Source organism: Pagrus major, chromosome 17 (assembly GCF_040436345.1).
Source record: "Pagrus major chromosome 17, Pma_NU_1.0".
Lineage (NCBI taxonomy): Eukaryota > Metazoa > Chordata > Actinopteri > Spariformes > Sparidae > Pagrus > Pagrus major.
In genome coordinates, this window is record NC_133231.1 from 29,991,898 (window position 1) to 30,005,878 (window position 13,981).

General features: G+C 40.5%; 3 protein-coding genes across 5 annotated transcripts; 2 read left to right on the forward strand and 1 right to left on the reverse strand.

Moving 5' to 3' along the window:
* Nucleotides 1-176: 176 nt before the first annotated feature.
* Nucleotides 177-4,532, forward strand: mettl6 (methyltransferase 6, methylcytidine). Of its 2 annotated transcripts, XR_012180374.1 has the most exons (6): nucleotides 217-708; nucleotides 1,139-1,273; nucleotides 1,640-1,810; nucleotides 2,014-2,155; nucleotides 2,632-3,270; nucleotides 3,720-4,532. XR_012180374.1 is itself a non-coding variant. In XM_073485715.1 (5 exons), exons 1-5 carry the CDS (start codon nucleotides 394-396, stop codon nucleotides 2,784-2,786), a joined length of 918 nt encoding a protein of 305 aa, XP_073341816.1. In that variant the 5' UTR covers nucleotides 177-393; the 3' UTR covers nucleotides 2,787-3,539. The 2 variants fall into 2 exon arrangements, 1 of the variants encoding a protein (XP_073341816.1); XM_073485715.1 differs by lacking the exon at nucleotides 3,720-4,532 and having other exon boundaries at nucleotides 177-708; nucleotides 2,632-3,539.
* Nucleotides 4,533-5,705: 1,173 nt separating this feature from the next.
* On the reverse strand, nucleotides 5,706-12,091 carry LOC141012278 (uncharacterized). Of its 2 annotated transcripts, XM_073485717.1 has the most exons (4): nucleotides 11,703-12,091; nucleotides 7,821-7,895; nucleotides 7,569-7,721; nucleotides 5,706-6,593 (listed from the first exon to the last, which is right to left on the reverse strand). In XM_073485717.1, the coding sequence occupies exons 1-4, from the start codon at nucleotides 11,776-11,778 to the stop codon at nucleotides 6,589-6,591; spliced, it is 309 nt and encodes a 102-aa protein (XP_073341818.1). In that variant the 5' UTR covers nucleotides 11,779-12,091; the 3' UTR covers nucleotides 5,706-6,588. The 2 variants fall into 2 exon arrangements, with proteins under 2 accessions (XP_073341818.1, XP_073341817.1); XM_073485716.1 differs by having other exon boundaries at nucleotides 7,569-7,895.
* On the forward strand, nucleotides 8,702-10,915 carry LOC141012275 (tripartite motif-containing protein 16-like). Its single transcript, XM_073485714.1, has one exon. It carries the CDS (start codon nucleotides 8,734-8,736, stop codon nucleotides 10,408-10,410), a length of 1,677 nt encoding a protein of 558 aa, XP_073341815.1. The 5' UTR covers nucleotides 8,702-8,733; the 3' UTR covers nucleotides 10,411-10,915.
* Nucleotides 12,092-13,981: the final 1,890 nt, after the last annotated feature.

The following is a 13,981-nucleotide window of genomic DNA, read 5'->3' on the forward strand; positions in this document are numbered from 1 at the left end:
AAATTACGTTAGCAAATCCATTTCCCCCCCGATAAATATAAAAATAACTGACAAAAAAATCCACATTAAATAATGTAATAATTATAACAATATGCACTATTTTTTCATTTAGTGGGTAACGAGCAACGATAACAATGACGTCGAAGAGAGAAGCGGAATCGAACTGTTGATGCTACACGGAAGGATTTATGTAACGGACAAGATGGACGCCAAATGTGGAAAAATGTAGCTCGGCGCCAGATTTTTAAGTTAGTTTTAGTTTGTATTTATTAGCTTAATAACTAAAGTTGCTGTAAAACCCGTCAAAATGTTCGCTCTTCCTTAAATACAGATTAGTAAAGTCTCTTACAGACACTGTAAGGCAGCAAAAACCCGAGACTTTGTATCAGCATCATGGCACTGTCGACACATGAAAGTTTCCCAGGTGATATTAAAATAACAAATAATGAGGAAGAAGTGGCGACAGAGGAAGAAATGTCTCCATGTGTCCCCGGACAGACCAAGACATCCGCCGCCAGAGTTTTAACCCCGGAGGAGCTGGACAGACTGAGCGGGGAGCGGGCTCTGGTGTCCGACTTCAAACAGATGAAGCTGGAGAAAGAAGCTCAGAAAAACTGGGACTTGTTTTACAAAAGAAACACGACAAACTTCTTTAAGGACAGACACTGGACCACCAGAGAGTTTGAAGAGCTCAAAGCCTGCAGAGAGGTGAGGAAGAGAGGACTCCCAACATCTGCATGACAACAGCAAGAAGACATCACATTAGACACAATTTGATTGGATTAAGAGCTCTTATTAAACCTAACTTTTGATTACTTTACATCAGCACTACTTTAAGTAACGAGCTGTGTAATTTGTGTAACTTGTTGTGGGTTAAAAAATAGCCCAAACATATATATGTACATATGTTTTTTCATGCTTTGGGAGAATATCAAAACTTGACTCATTGTCCTTACATTCCCATCTTACACCTACTACTGTGAAAGTTGCTGTGAAAGAGATGATCCTGTTACAAAATATGCATTTCTCAACTTGCTCATTTCAAAACATGGTTGGCAAAAAGGTTCCTATAATGGTAAAAATCTTATCAGAGTGTCAGTATTTCCTTCTCATTGTCTTTCACCTGTCTGGTTTGCAGTTTGAGTCCCAGAGGCTGGTGCTGCTGGAGGCTGGCTGCGGTGTTGGAAACTGCATCTTCCCTCTGCTGGAGGATGACCTCAACATCTTTGTTTATGCCTGTGACTTCTCACCACGAGCTGTTGAGTTTGTCAAAGTAAGATATCCATCCATAAGATATATTGAATGTCTCATATATCCTTTTTTCTGGTGACACGCTGCTTTACATTCGCTCAAAATGACACATTTTTAAACCTGTGAATCGACCAGCGCAAACTCAGTCTGGATGTCGAACAGTTCTGCTGCAGGATTTGATGGCTCAACTCTTTACTAAAGGACTTCTTTAGGAAATATACAAGAAACTTTTTGTCACCTGCAATTATTGGTCTCAAGCCTCCAACCTTTAGGCTGAGCTGCTGCAGTAGATCTGCTCAATAGCTCATAACTGCAGATGACTGGTAGCAAAGTAGAGGTTTGATATGAAGCAGGACAAAATAAAATTAAAACCACTTTCTGTTCACAGCAAAACCCTCTGTACTGCCCCGAGCGCTGCTGTGCCTTCCAGTGTGATTTAACTAAAGATGATCTGAGGGACAACGTGCCCGAGGGCAGCGTGGACGTCATCACTCTCATCTTTGTCCTGTCGGCCGTCCACCCTGACAAGATGAAGCTGGTTCTGCAGAACATCGGCAGGGTGAGAGCAGAGACAGCCAGGTGGAAAGACTCAAAGAAGGCTTTCCAAATTGTTTGGAAAGTATTTTTTTTCTCTCTTAAATACAGAATAATGTACATATGTGTCTAACATATACACTGACTTCCCACTTCCCGACCTGTTTTTGGCAGCCCTAATACAAACTGGTTCAGATGGTGTAATGTATGAGACATGTGACTTTTAAGGTGCTGAAGCCCGGAGGCATCGTCCTGTTCAGGGACTACGGCCTGCATGACCACGCCATGCTCCGATTTAAAGCCGGCAGCAAGCTGGGGGAGAACTTCTACGTCCGCCAAGATGGCACCAGGTCCTACTTCTTCTCTAAAGGTCAGAATTCAGGAAAGTTATTTTTTTGTTTGTGTCATTGAGACTGAGGATAGATAGGTGGTAAGGTTTTTTTTTAATGTAGTTCTTTTTCTACAGTCCGAAACAAAAACAGCTTAAAGGTTTTAAGAGTGCAATTCGTGTTGGCTCGTAAGCTAGTTTTCCCTTGTTTGAAGAGTTAATAGATGTTTTGCTGCCTCAGAGGAGCTGTTGTATGAACATAGAATAAAGACAGCTACCCACAAGCTCATGATTTAATTATTCAAATTCAACTGTGAATCACAGAATTAAACAGCAGTTTGTACAGAAACTGCAACAAGGAAAGGAAGCAGTGAAAACAGTTAAATGTCTCCTGGCTGTGGAGGCTTTGTTCATATTTCTTGACCTTTCATGCCAAAGCAGAAAACACCTCAACCTTCCTTCTTCTACGTTGTTCCTTCACTTTAAAGTCTCATTCTGCTCTTTGCTTCTGCTTTCAGAGCTTCTGGCTGAGCTGTGTGAGGAAGCAGGCCTGCAATGTGTCGCTAACGACTACGTCCTGAGAGAGACGGTCAACAAGAAGGAGGGGCTTTGTGTTCCCAGAGTGTTCCTGCAGAGCAAGTTCACAAAGCTGGGCCAATCACAGAGCTCCTGATGTCATCTGGCCTATTTCTGTCACCACACAAATCTCCAAAGGTGCTGAGAAACCGAAGACTGAAATGTCTGTTTGATACTGAATGGGGAAACAGTTATAATATTCTTTGGGGGCATTGGAAGCCTACTGAAGAGGGCTTGTGGACGACACCCTGCTGGTTTTGAATCCTTCAGATCATGAGTGAGATGCTGCTCCTTCGCCAACGATAAGGACGGTTCTTGCACATAATGTGGAACTTTGTGAGCTCAAATCACAAAAGTCCCATGAGGAGCACGATTGTTGAGCAAAGCCCTTAGCTGGATGAATCATGACTCTCAGTGAACGTTATTAAGCAGCTCAGATTAGTTTAAACAACATTTCAAAGCCTTTGTCAAACTCTGATCAGCCTTTATCATCAACACGAAAAGTTTCATGACTTTTCTCTGAGCTTTCAAACTTTTTTCTCCGGCAAACAAACCAGTATTTGATTGTCATTTTGGATGTGGTGAGTTCTTTTAATTTTGTACAAACTCCTTTTAATGTTTTTCACCATCTTTGCCCGTCTGCATTGAAATAGTGTCTAACCGCATTGTGTCATTTCACACTTTGTCTAAAATTGTTCAGAAAAAATGACTCACCATCTTAAATTCAGACTGTTGTCCAATTTTTAAAAATAGTTCCTGGTGCAACCCACAGAGGCAGATAATAATCAGACTTGTACATTGAGATTTTGACATTTATAGAACAAACATATTAAAATCTTTGGTTTTTCAAGTGTCTTAAAATCATCTTATGATTGTCAGATTTTATTTAAAGCTGGTCTTTAAAAAACATAAATTACAGATGTGCAAATTGTGCTTTTTTAAATAGATAATTGTGACAATTCTATTCAGTATAGATGAATAGAATAGCACAATCCCTAAATGTTCATTTTTCTACTCTTTGATGTTACAGAGGTCGTCCAGAGGAGTGCGCTGTGGGCAAGTTAAAGTGTAGAGGAAACAGCATTACTGACTGTCACTGGTTCCAAGGTGTATACAAGCTCAGGTTAGCGCACAAGACAATCATGATGGTTGTTCACAAACTCCTGGTCAGTATGTGAGAAAATAAGAGGCGCATAGCAGAGCCATGAAACAACATCAGAGACTGATACCCAAAAAGACATTTCATTCTGTTGCCTAATAATTTGGTTTAATGAGTTTTACTGGCTTCATGACTGCCAGTTTCACTTTGGACTGACATAAAGTGAGATTTGATTGATTGGAATAGAGATATATAAAGTTTTTAACAGCTGTACAGGACAGTGCTGGGAAGTAGCATGGTCCTGTTTCTAATGAATAAATCATGTGGTATCGCATCGGTGCATAGACTCACTGGTGCCAATTCCAGCCTTTCACGCAGTATCGGGGGGCATTTCTGGTACTGTTATCGTTATCAGAATAACCCTAATGTGGAGCAAATAATCTGTCAAGGATATCGGGTCGAACACCTCGGAAAAGGTCTTAGCCAACAAGGTTTCTGTGAAATACTAAATATATATTTGCCCCTCTTATAGCATAAAATCTTTCATCTCTATTGCACAGTGTACATGGTACTGTTAAATGAGCCCGCTGGGGTGTGAATCGGTCGAAGCTGCATGCAGAGAGTCTTGCAACATGCTCTTAATATGGCTTCCTGTTCTCTGAATGTGTCAGCTACTGTTAACCACCCGAGTGAACCTTCCAGCAGAAAAGCACAAATGAAAAGAAGGTGTGAAAATACCACAGAGAGAGAGATAAACACAACAAGTAGTGAGTGGATTGGACCACTCAACACTTCTTCGAAAAGTAATTTTAGATTTTAGTTTAAGTGTAATTTTACATTGTAAACACAAAGTTCTGTTTATCTAGGGAGGCTGAAATAGAAAACAGTACTCAGACATCCTTTTTGCACAGTTCAAAAGCCCCTGAACAATGAACCACACGTGTATGTGACGTGTGGTTTCCCTCTTTAACCTGACCGTGCGTATTGCTGTAAACTGGGTTTTGACATGATACACTCTAACCGATGCAGTTTCCTGTCCTTTGGTTTGGCCTGGCTTGTGCAGCCCTCCACTAGTGTGATGAAAAACAATCGTATGTTGAAGTGGAATCAAATCTGCAACTGAACGCAGCTACAGTCTCAGTTATTATGGCTTTTCAACAGCTGCAGTCGATGCTTGTGTGCTGAATTAAAGGATTTGTACAAAGAATAAAAAAGCAACAATCAATAAACAATCAAAAGTAATACAGCAGCTGATTCTAATAAAGTCAGTACTCCCACACTTTGTAGGGTTTATCAGAATTAAAAAAAAATATTCTGTGACTGAACCTTCCCGTGTTGTAAACTACCACATATAGTAGTTCAGGCTAATTGTCAGTGCTGTTATTCCAACTCTACAGATGTGGCTTTGTTTTCTCTAGTTGGGGTCGTTTGGCCTCAGAAACCAGACTGAAACGGAAACTGAATGAGGGCTGACTGCTCAGTGTGCGAAAGACAAGTTGCAGCCTTGATACCAAAACATAAATCAGGTTGAGTTCCTTGGTTTGTCAGCCGCTTTAGAAACATGCGCAGGGCTTTGTTCCTTTAAACTATTGAATTTGGACTCAGCCAACTCATTTTGGCCATCTTGTTTATTTTATTTTATTTTATTGTCTTTTATTTGCTCTTTTTTTAAAGAAAAGGTCAGACAGAAAAAAAGTTAATAAAAGTAAAATGCATGTGCAGGTGAGGTAAAAAAACAAACCCAGCCAGTCTTATTTAAGAAAAACTTCAGCTGAAAGAGAGAGAGAAAAATAAAATAAAATTCTGAATAAAGTATCAATAAACTGCATAACTTACATTCCCGATAAATTGTGATTAGCTGCGAATGGAAAAAAAAAGCAGCACTATGTTGAAAACAAAACAAATCAAAAGGGTTAATTCATTCTAGTTTCTGGATATAATATCAACATGTATAAACACACGTACTTATACACATTTTTATCGAGTGAATGCAGCTATAACAACAAAAACTATGACAACTAAATCTTTTTGACATTGAATGACTTGTTTCTTCTCCATTGCAGTATATAAGTAGGTAAACTGACAACACTGTCTTTGTCCTGATGTAAATTAAGAGTGGGCCATATGGAAAATAATCTTGTATGACTGTGGCATACATTTTTCGGAAATTAACAAATTCGACACCGAGGCACGTAAATATCTGTTGTTTTTTTCAAATCCTGACCAAGTGAGAAAGATTAATTTCTTTCACGCTAAAATCAAAAATCCAATATTCACAGTACAACAAACATTACGACCTAATACATAAACTGCAAAATGTCTGATGTTTGCAAAGCTTCTATTGTTTCTATTGTTCTTTTAAATCCAGCGTGCCTCTGTTGTCAGTATGAATGTCCTGTATTTCTAGACCAGTTGTTTCTTCCTTGTCAGTAAAGCTTTTAAAATTCAGACAAAAACACAATGATGATTTTTTTTTAAAAAGTAATGACACTGCCTGGCATTATTTTACACCAAAGTAACATTAGTCTGTAAGCATGGCAACATATTGTACATATTGTAGATCTTAATCTTCTGAGCAAAAGTCACTCAAGAAATTACAATAGATAATGAAACATAAAAAGACAAAGATATACCTGCAATAAATCTGTGTGAAATGTCATCTTTGTTCAGTTTATTCGATTCAAAGGAAAAAAGGAACAACATTGAGGTTTGTCTCAAGATGCTTTGGTGAAAATGTAGCTTGGTTCTCTCAACCTGCTGGAGCATTTTTGTCCTTTGTGAACGGAGTCAACTCAGATGATCAACCTAAAAAAGAGCAGAACAGAACAAGGCTTCAGTGAACATCTACAGAGTGAAACAGCCTCTGTCTTTTCCACATGATACTGTTCAGAAATAAAAAAGGCGGATGGCGACCCACAACTGAGTCCGGTTCTGCTCGAGGTTTCTGTCTGTTAAAACGCAGGTTTTTTTCTCGCCGCTGTCGCCAAGTGCCTGCTCATGGGGGAAACGTTGGTTCTGTTTAAATAAATTAATTGAAGAGTCAAGAGGTCTAGACCTGCTCCAACAGGAAAGTGTCATGAGGGTTGGGGTTAACAGCTGTTGTGAACTGGCGCTATACAAATAAAAATTGATTGAAGAGAAGTTGGGACGTTTTGCATGTTAGTGGCAGCAAAGCCAGATGTTTTTGATGACATGTAAGCAGCTAAGCCCAAACATGATGTACATTGTCCAAGGGATTTGAACTGAGAATCTTATTTTAAAAACATATTTTGCCCGCTGGAGTTAATTCTGTGAAACATCTTGTTTTGTGTGGGTTGGACATTGGTGCTTTTAGTCATGAGGTAGATGTTTTTTTGCAAATTTGGTTCCAGGAGTCATGGAGAAATGCCCAGTTTTATTAATAGTATGTAAAGAGCTTTGTCTGATTGTGTCATTGACAATCCTGTTTGTATGCTGTAACGTTTCATTTGGTTTGAACAGATGATTTTAATCGCCGACTTTCTAGAAATTGTTTGCTCCCGATGCCGTACTTCTGGACCAGCTGGGGAAATGAAACCAGAGCGTTCGTTATGGAAGATGTTTTGTGTGATGCCTTTTTTTGGAAGTAGTTTGTTGTTGCTTAGAAAATCAGGGTTGTTCCCAAGGGGAGTGAATATATATGGTGCCAGGCTGTCAGAGCTGCTGATATTGTTAATGTTTTGTAACAAGGATGGAGTTTAATAGACTGGCTGAGAAATGATAAATCTGGTTGGTGGTAATTTTCCTCATTGATTACATTACCTTTAACTTTGACGGTGATGATATGTCCCACTGCTGAGCCACCTTCATCACATTCAGCGTTGCATTGATACTGACCGCTGTCCTCTGGCGTCAGGTTGAGAATCTCTGTCACGACATGTCTGTGTCTCATGTCCTCAACGTCTGTCTCGCTCACTGTTGTAAAGTACTTGCGGGGGTCAGTCAGCGCAGTACTTTGCTGGTACCATGTGGCATGCAGAAGACTGCACTTATCTAAGTAATAATGTGCCTCACATGAGAGTTTGACCGATGAGCCTCTGGTACCAGTGATGGTTCTCTGTTTGTAGAGGACTGCTACGGCGTCAGGAGCTGAGTAAAGCACAAAGGAAAGGGAGTGAAAGAGAAAACAACATGTTATTAGGAACTTTTCAACCTGTCTTAGGCTTTTAAACTTGTTGATTTAGTTCAAATGGCTTCGAGGATTTGTTCAGCATTTTGGGGAATACACTCATATATGACTGGTAAATCTTCAGCCAGTTACATTGGGTTAGTTTAAGAACTGGAATAAGGGGAAAACATCTGGTCTTGTTCAGTCCAAAGTTTACAAAATCTACCAGCACGTCGAGAGGTTACCAATTAACAAGTTAAGTCTTGTTTGTTTAATCAAATAATTTCTGATGGACACATAATATGTGTCCTTGCAACACGGACCAGAGGTCAGTGAACACATCATACATTTTTGTATCCCCCTTCCCCCCCTTTTTTTTACACAACTGCTGAATTATGAATCTAAACAGAATTAGAGGGAGAGTTGGATGAATATGGATCCATCATCAAAGCCTTGAAGAGCCAAGAAGTATTTTACAACTAGAAACTTGCATGGTTACAAGTGTGGAGCAGCTTTAACTGAGGCTTTGTTGTGAATGAGGAAGCAAAGTTCACATTCCCGTTGCTGCTCCTCTTCCTGGAACGAATCACAGCTTGATAAGCCCTCCCTTTTTTCTTCCTGCTCTCACACACAGCGAGCTCCACTCGGCCCATATATTTCCTTGTTCCCTCCCCTCCAGATCTACAGTTTGAATGAGGGTGTAACCAACATGTGGAGAAGTGCAGGAGCTGACAGGCCCGATTCACTGCGGAGAAACATGTTGTTCAGATCAGAGCTAAGGAAGTGAAACTTAAACAGCTGTTGACACTGAGAGGTGAAATGGCACAGAGAGGAGTTCAGCTGGACCGGGAAACGTTGTGTTGTTCCATCTGTTTGGATCTACTGAAGGATCCGGTGACTACTCCCTGTGGACACAGCTACTGCATGAACTGTATTAAAAGTCGTTGGGATGAAGAGGATGAGGAGAAGAGCTACAGCTGCCCTCAGTGTAGTCAGACCTTCACACCGAGGCCTGTCCTAGTGAAAAGTGCCATGTTAGCAGCTTTAGTGGAGGAGCTGAAGAAGACTGGACTCCAAGCTGCTCCTGCTGATCTCTGCTATGCTGGAGCTGAAGATGTGGCCTGTGATGTCTGCACTGGGAGGAAACTGAGAGCCCTCAAGTCCTGCCTGGTGTGTCGGGTTTCTTATTGTGAGCAACACCTTCAGCCTCACTTTGAATCCCCTGCCTTTGAAAAACACAAGTTGGTGGACCCCCTCAAAAATCTGCAGGAGAAATTTTGCTCTCATCATGATGAGGTGCTGAAGATTTTCTGCCGTACTGATCAGCAGGCCATCTGTATTTTGTGCTCCGTGGACGAACATAAAGGCCACGACACAGTGTCAGCTGCAGCAGGAAGTAAAGAGAGGAGGAGGGAGCTCGAGGTGAGTCGACAAAACATCCAGCAGAGAATCCAGGACAGAGAGGAAGATGTGAAGGTGCTTCAACAGGAGGTGGAGGCCATCAATGGCTCTGCTGATAAAGCAGCGGAGCACAGTGAGAAGATCTTCACCGAGCTGATCCATCTCATGGAGAAAAGACGCTCTGATGTGAAGCAGCAGGTCAGATCCCAGCAGGAAACTGAAGTGAGTCGAGTCAAAGAGCTTCAGGAGAAGCTGGAGCAGGAGATCACTGAGCTGAAGAGGAAAGACGCTGAGCTGAAGAAGCTCTCACACACAGAGGATCACATACATTTCCTACTTAATTACCCTTTGCTGCCACATCTCAGTAAATCTACAGAGTCACACAGTCAAAATATCCACCATCTGCGATACTTTGAAGATGTTGCAGCAGCTGTGTCAGACGTCAGAGACAAACTACAGGACGTTCTCGATGAGGAACTGCTGAAGATCTCACTGAAAGTGAGTGAAGTAGATGTTTTACTGCCACAACCAGAGCCCGAGACCAGAGAGGACTTCTTACAATATTCACGTCAAATCACACTGGATCCAAACACGGCGCACACACAGCTGTTATTAACTGAAGGGAACAGGAAAGCAACAGTAATGAGAGAAAAGCGATCATGTTCCAGTCACTCAGACAGATTCACTGACTGGCTTCAGGTGCTCAGCAGACAGAGTCTGACTGGACGTTGTTACTGGGAGGTGGAGAGAAGCAGCGGAGGAGTTTCAGTAGCTGTTGCATACAAGGACATCAGCAAATCAGGGAATGAAAGTGGATTTGGAAACAATGACAAGTCCTGGGCGTTAGGATGTTTTGACATCACTTATTATTTCAGACATAACAATATCAGAACTTTACTCTCAGGTCCTCGGTCCTCCAGAGTTGGAGTGTACCTGGATCACAGTGCAGGAACTCTGTCCTTCTACAGCGTCTCTACAACCTCTGACACCATGACTCTCCTCCACACAGTCCAGACCACATTCACTCAGCCTCTCTACGCTGGACTTTTGGTTTATTGGGCCGGAGACACCGCTGAGTTGTGTGAGCTAAAGTAGGACGCATATGTCTGCAAACCACGGATATGTTGAACCTTTATATTTCTTTGTGTCACAACTTCACGTTTCTTTAGGTTTAATTATCAATTTCATGTTTTGACAATGTTGTGCTTACTGTCTGGGTTGGTTTAGGCACAAAAACCACTTGGTTAGGTTTTGGAAAATATCATAGTTTGGCTTAAAATACCTGCTTCTGTCGCCACAAACATGGCTGAAAGTGTCTTAAGGTGTCTTAAAATATCGAGGTGGTTTCACATTGAAAATTGATGAAACACAGTCTCAAATTGCGATCACTGGCGTGGCAGCCTGGTCGCCTCCACTGTCCCGTCCACCGCTGGATACAACAGTCAGGTCATTAACATGTAATGTGAACGTGATTTGACACGTTTTCTGTAAATGTGAATATGCTGTATTTTGTATTTTTGTATTTTGCTGTAATATTTTGTGCTCACTCTTTGTTTTGTTCGTCACTTCTTGAATCAATTAAAAGCACAATAGGTCACTGTGAACATATGAATGAGGTGAATGTGAGTGTTAAGATAGATGCTGACAAGCTTTTAACTTAAGATAAATCCTTCGATATGCGTTTATTCCATACTGATTGTTATGTTTTTTGGCAGACTGCACTGTGCAGCATATTGAGGAAAGGCAAACCAATCCAGAGTTGTTGATCAAAAACCAACAGACCTGACACTGAACTATTTCAGGACAAAAATGACAAAAGTGCAACTGATATGATAAGAAAACATCTTTGAATAACTGTGAATCAAGTACGTTTGTTCATCACAGGTTTGATATTAACGATCTAATTTAATAAACAAGCTCAGGGCAAGTTGTTTTTTATCAGATATCATTTATGCCCTTTGAATATATACTGCAGCAAAGCCATGTTCACCTGTAGTTCTACTCTGGGCTGTAGAAACACATGATGACACCATCTTGTAAAAAAACATCATCACTATAGATTAATCAAGAAAATAAAACACTAAGTTTAGACAAAGTATTGAACAAACATGTAAACACAGATACACCAGAGGCTCTTTTAGGACGGTGACTTTAACTACTGCACATATTGAGATGTTTTCAATCACTCCGAAAACTTGTAAATCGCACAATGTTGATGCTTTAAGCTTGGTTTCCCCTCAAACCATAGAAACTGTCACACTGTATATGGTCTACTGTACAATTAGGACTGTACAACTGTTGCTTGTGTTTTCTAATAATACCCCATGATGATATCTAAGATGTCAAAGAAACGTGTGAAGCCCACAAATCAGAAATAGTTCCCTCACCTTTGTCCTCTTCAGACGACACACACAGAGTCACCAACAACAGCACCAGAGGCAGAGAAAGACAAAGCCGAGTCATTCTCCAACACACAGTGGAAGGTTAAAGATGAACACGAGGACGACAGCACGAGTTCAAAATGGCAGAGACGAGCTGGAGGTACTGATTTCACCTTCACTGGTGTGTGTGATGTGAGTGTGTGTTTGCAGATGTGTGGGTGGAGGATACGTTGTGCATCTCTGTGCTCAGTTGTACAGCAGTGTTTCCACTCACCCTGACTGACGGAGACTTTGCACTTTCTTTTGATCTTTCACAGATATCCTTCACACATTGAGTTTGTGTTTGCTACTAAATGCATCACACAGTAACAGTTTTATGTTGCCACAAAGGCAGAAATGTGACCCACTGACCAGTTTGTTGTGAGTCTTCAATGTTCAATGAAAATAAAGTTTTTAAACATTTTTTAAACTGCTTGGGCCCTGATTTTCCCTTTCACACATCTATTATGTTGATATTTAGATTAATAGAGGTAGAAAATGTCTGATAGTATCACATGTACATATATTTTCTATCTGTTTTGTGTGTTTTGAGAAGTTTTCTCATTGCTGCACCATTACTCCAACTTACTACATTTGAGATTTGCATAATTTTGTACCAGTTTTCCTATAATGGAGTCTTATTTGATATATTTTTGGATCTTCACTTTAAGTTAAAGTTGTTGAGTTGTGCACAAAGCTTTGCTGCACAGTTTGAGTTTATAATTATTGTCAAAGTGGTTCAAAATGTTAATTTTAAAGACAAAGGCCTCAGATCAAACTTGTAAACAATAACTTCTGTGCAAAATTCCAGAAATCAACTTTAAGAAAACATGGGCGCGATCTCTGTGACCCACTCTTGGGTTTTTATACGATACGATCGATAGGATGTGTTACGATGAATTACGATATGATACAATACGATACGATACTGAATGGTACGATGTCTTACGTTGCGATACGATACAATATGTTGCACATGATAACAGTAGTATCCCAGTGAAGGGACTCTTTGATAATCGATACCAACGAAATCACTTTTACACTTCGACAATATGTGTCATACTACGTTTATATCTATATGAGCTGACTTTCATGTCAGGAGGTGAAAGGGACGGTGGTTGTTGTGTGAAATCTGAATTTTTTTAATGAGGCATCAGAACATTTTGCAGCTCTGCTTATAATGACAAAACCATTTAGATTAGATTAGATAGACTTACTAACCTAACCTAACCCTAACTTCATTTATCCCTCAACGGGAAATTCACTTGTCACAGCAGCTCAAGATGCAACCAGTACAGGAAAAAGAGAACATATCCATGGTCATTTATTCCAGTAATTGGGTTACGTCAGTAGTCAACAAAATCCTTCCCGATGTAACTGAATCATCTTTCCTTTGGAAATTTCAGCAACTCTGCTTTTTTAAATATATACATATATATGTTGCAACAATAAAAGTCACTTCTCTCTTATTTGCGGTTTTGTGACACAACAGTGATTGTGAAATTGGTGCCCGTAGATGGGCAATTATGAATTGATTAGCACACACACACCCCCCCCCCCCCCCCCCACACACCAGAAAAGCAGCTGGTGACTACAAATACAGGACATTTTGTAGGACAGCACATCTCCATCTCTAACAGGAGTTTTCAGAAGAATGGATGATGGACACTACGTCAATTCACCAGCTGCTGAAGGCAGAAACAGTCCGGAGAAGACAAAAAATACCAACTCAGGTCAGAGCAATGTATCTTTTTTTTTTTTTTTTTACTTCTGTTTGTTCCAACTTTCTGGAAAACTTTTAGGTTTCCAAAATGAAAATTTCCAGCAAAGAAGCCTGAGTGAAAAGAGAGAAGGAGTCAAACTAGTGAGAAGAAGAAGACGAGAGAAGTTATCAGGAAGTTTAAAAGTTTGGGGATTTCTTGTTTGCAGGACAAACGTGAACTAAAGATTCATTGAGACTGAAGGATAGTGGGGACAGAGCGCACAGTCTGCTTTTGTCTTTAGCCTGGAACGAGGGACAGATAATAGACCGATACACAACGATCTTGAATTTGATGGACAGCCAGTGTAAAGGCATAAGGACTGGAGTGATGTGGGCTCTTCCTGCAGACCTGGTCAGAAGCTTGGCAGCAGCATTTTGAACCACTTATAGGTGGTTTATGGAAGTCTTGCTAAGACAGGTGAAAAGAGAGTTAGTTATTGAGACGAGAGTAAATAAAGACATGATCACGATCATCTCCAACTGA

What these genes read in the sequence shown, in the direction of transcription:
- mettl6 (XM_073485715.1), top strand. Translation starts at nt 394, where the DNA reads ATGGCACTGTCGACACATGAAAGTTTCCCAGGTGATATTAAAATAACA. An exon ending in TTCTGCAGAACATCGGCAGG is followed by an intron (nt 1,811 to 2,013) that starts GTGAGAGCAGAG and finishes GTGACTTTTAAG; the next exon opens with GTGCTGAAGCCCGGAGGCAT. An exon ending in GTCCTACTTCTTCTCTAAAG is followed by an intron (nt 2,156 to 2,631) that starts GTCAGAATTCAG and finishes TTCTGCTTTCAG; the next exon opens with AGCTTCTGGCTGAGCTGTGT.
- LOC141012275 (XM_073485714.1), top strand. Translation starts at nt 8,734, where the DNA reads ATGGCACAGAGAGGAGTTCAGCTGGACCGGGAAACGTTGTGTTGTTCC.
- LOC141012278 (XM_073485716.1), bottom strand. Translation starts at nt 11,778, where the DNA reads ATGACTCGGCTTTGTCTTTCTCTGCCTCTGGTGCTGTTGTTGGTGACT. An exon ending in GTCGTCTGAAGAGGACAAAG is followed by an intron (nt 7,896 to 11,702) that starts GTGAGGGAACTA and finishes TGCTTTACTCAG; the next exon opens with CTCCTGACGCCGTAGCAGTC.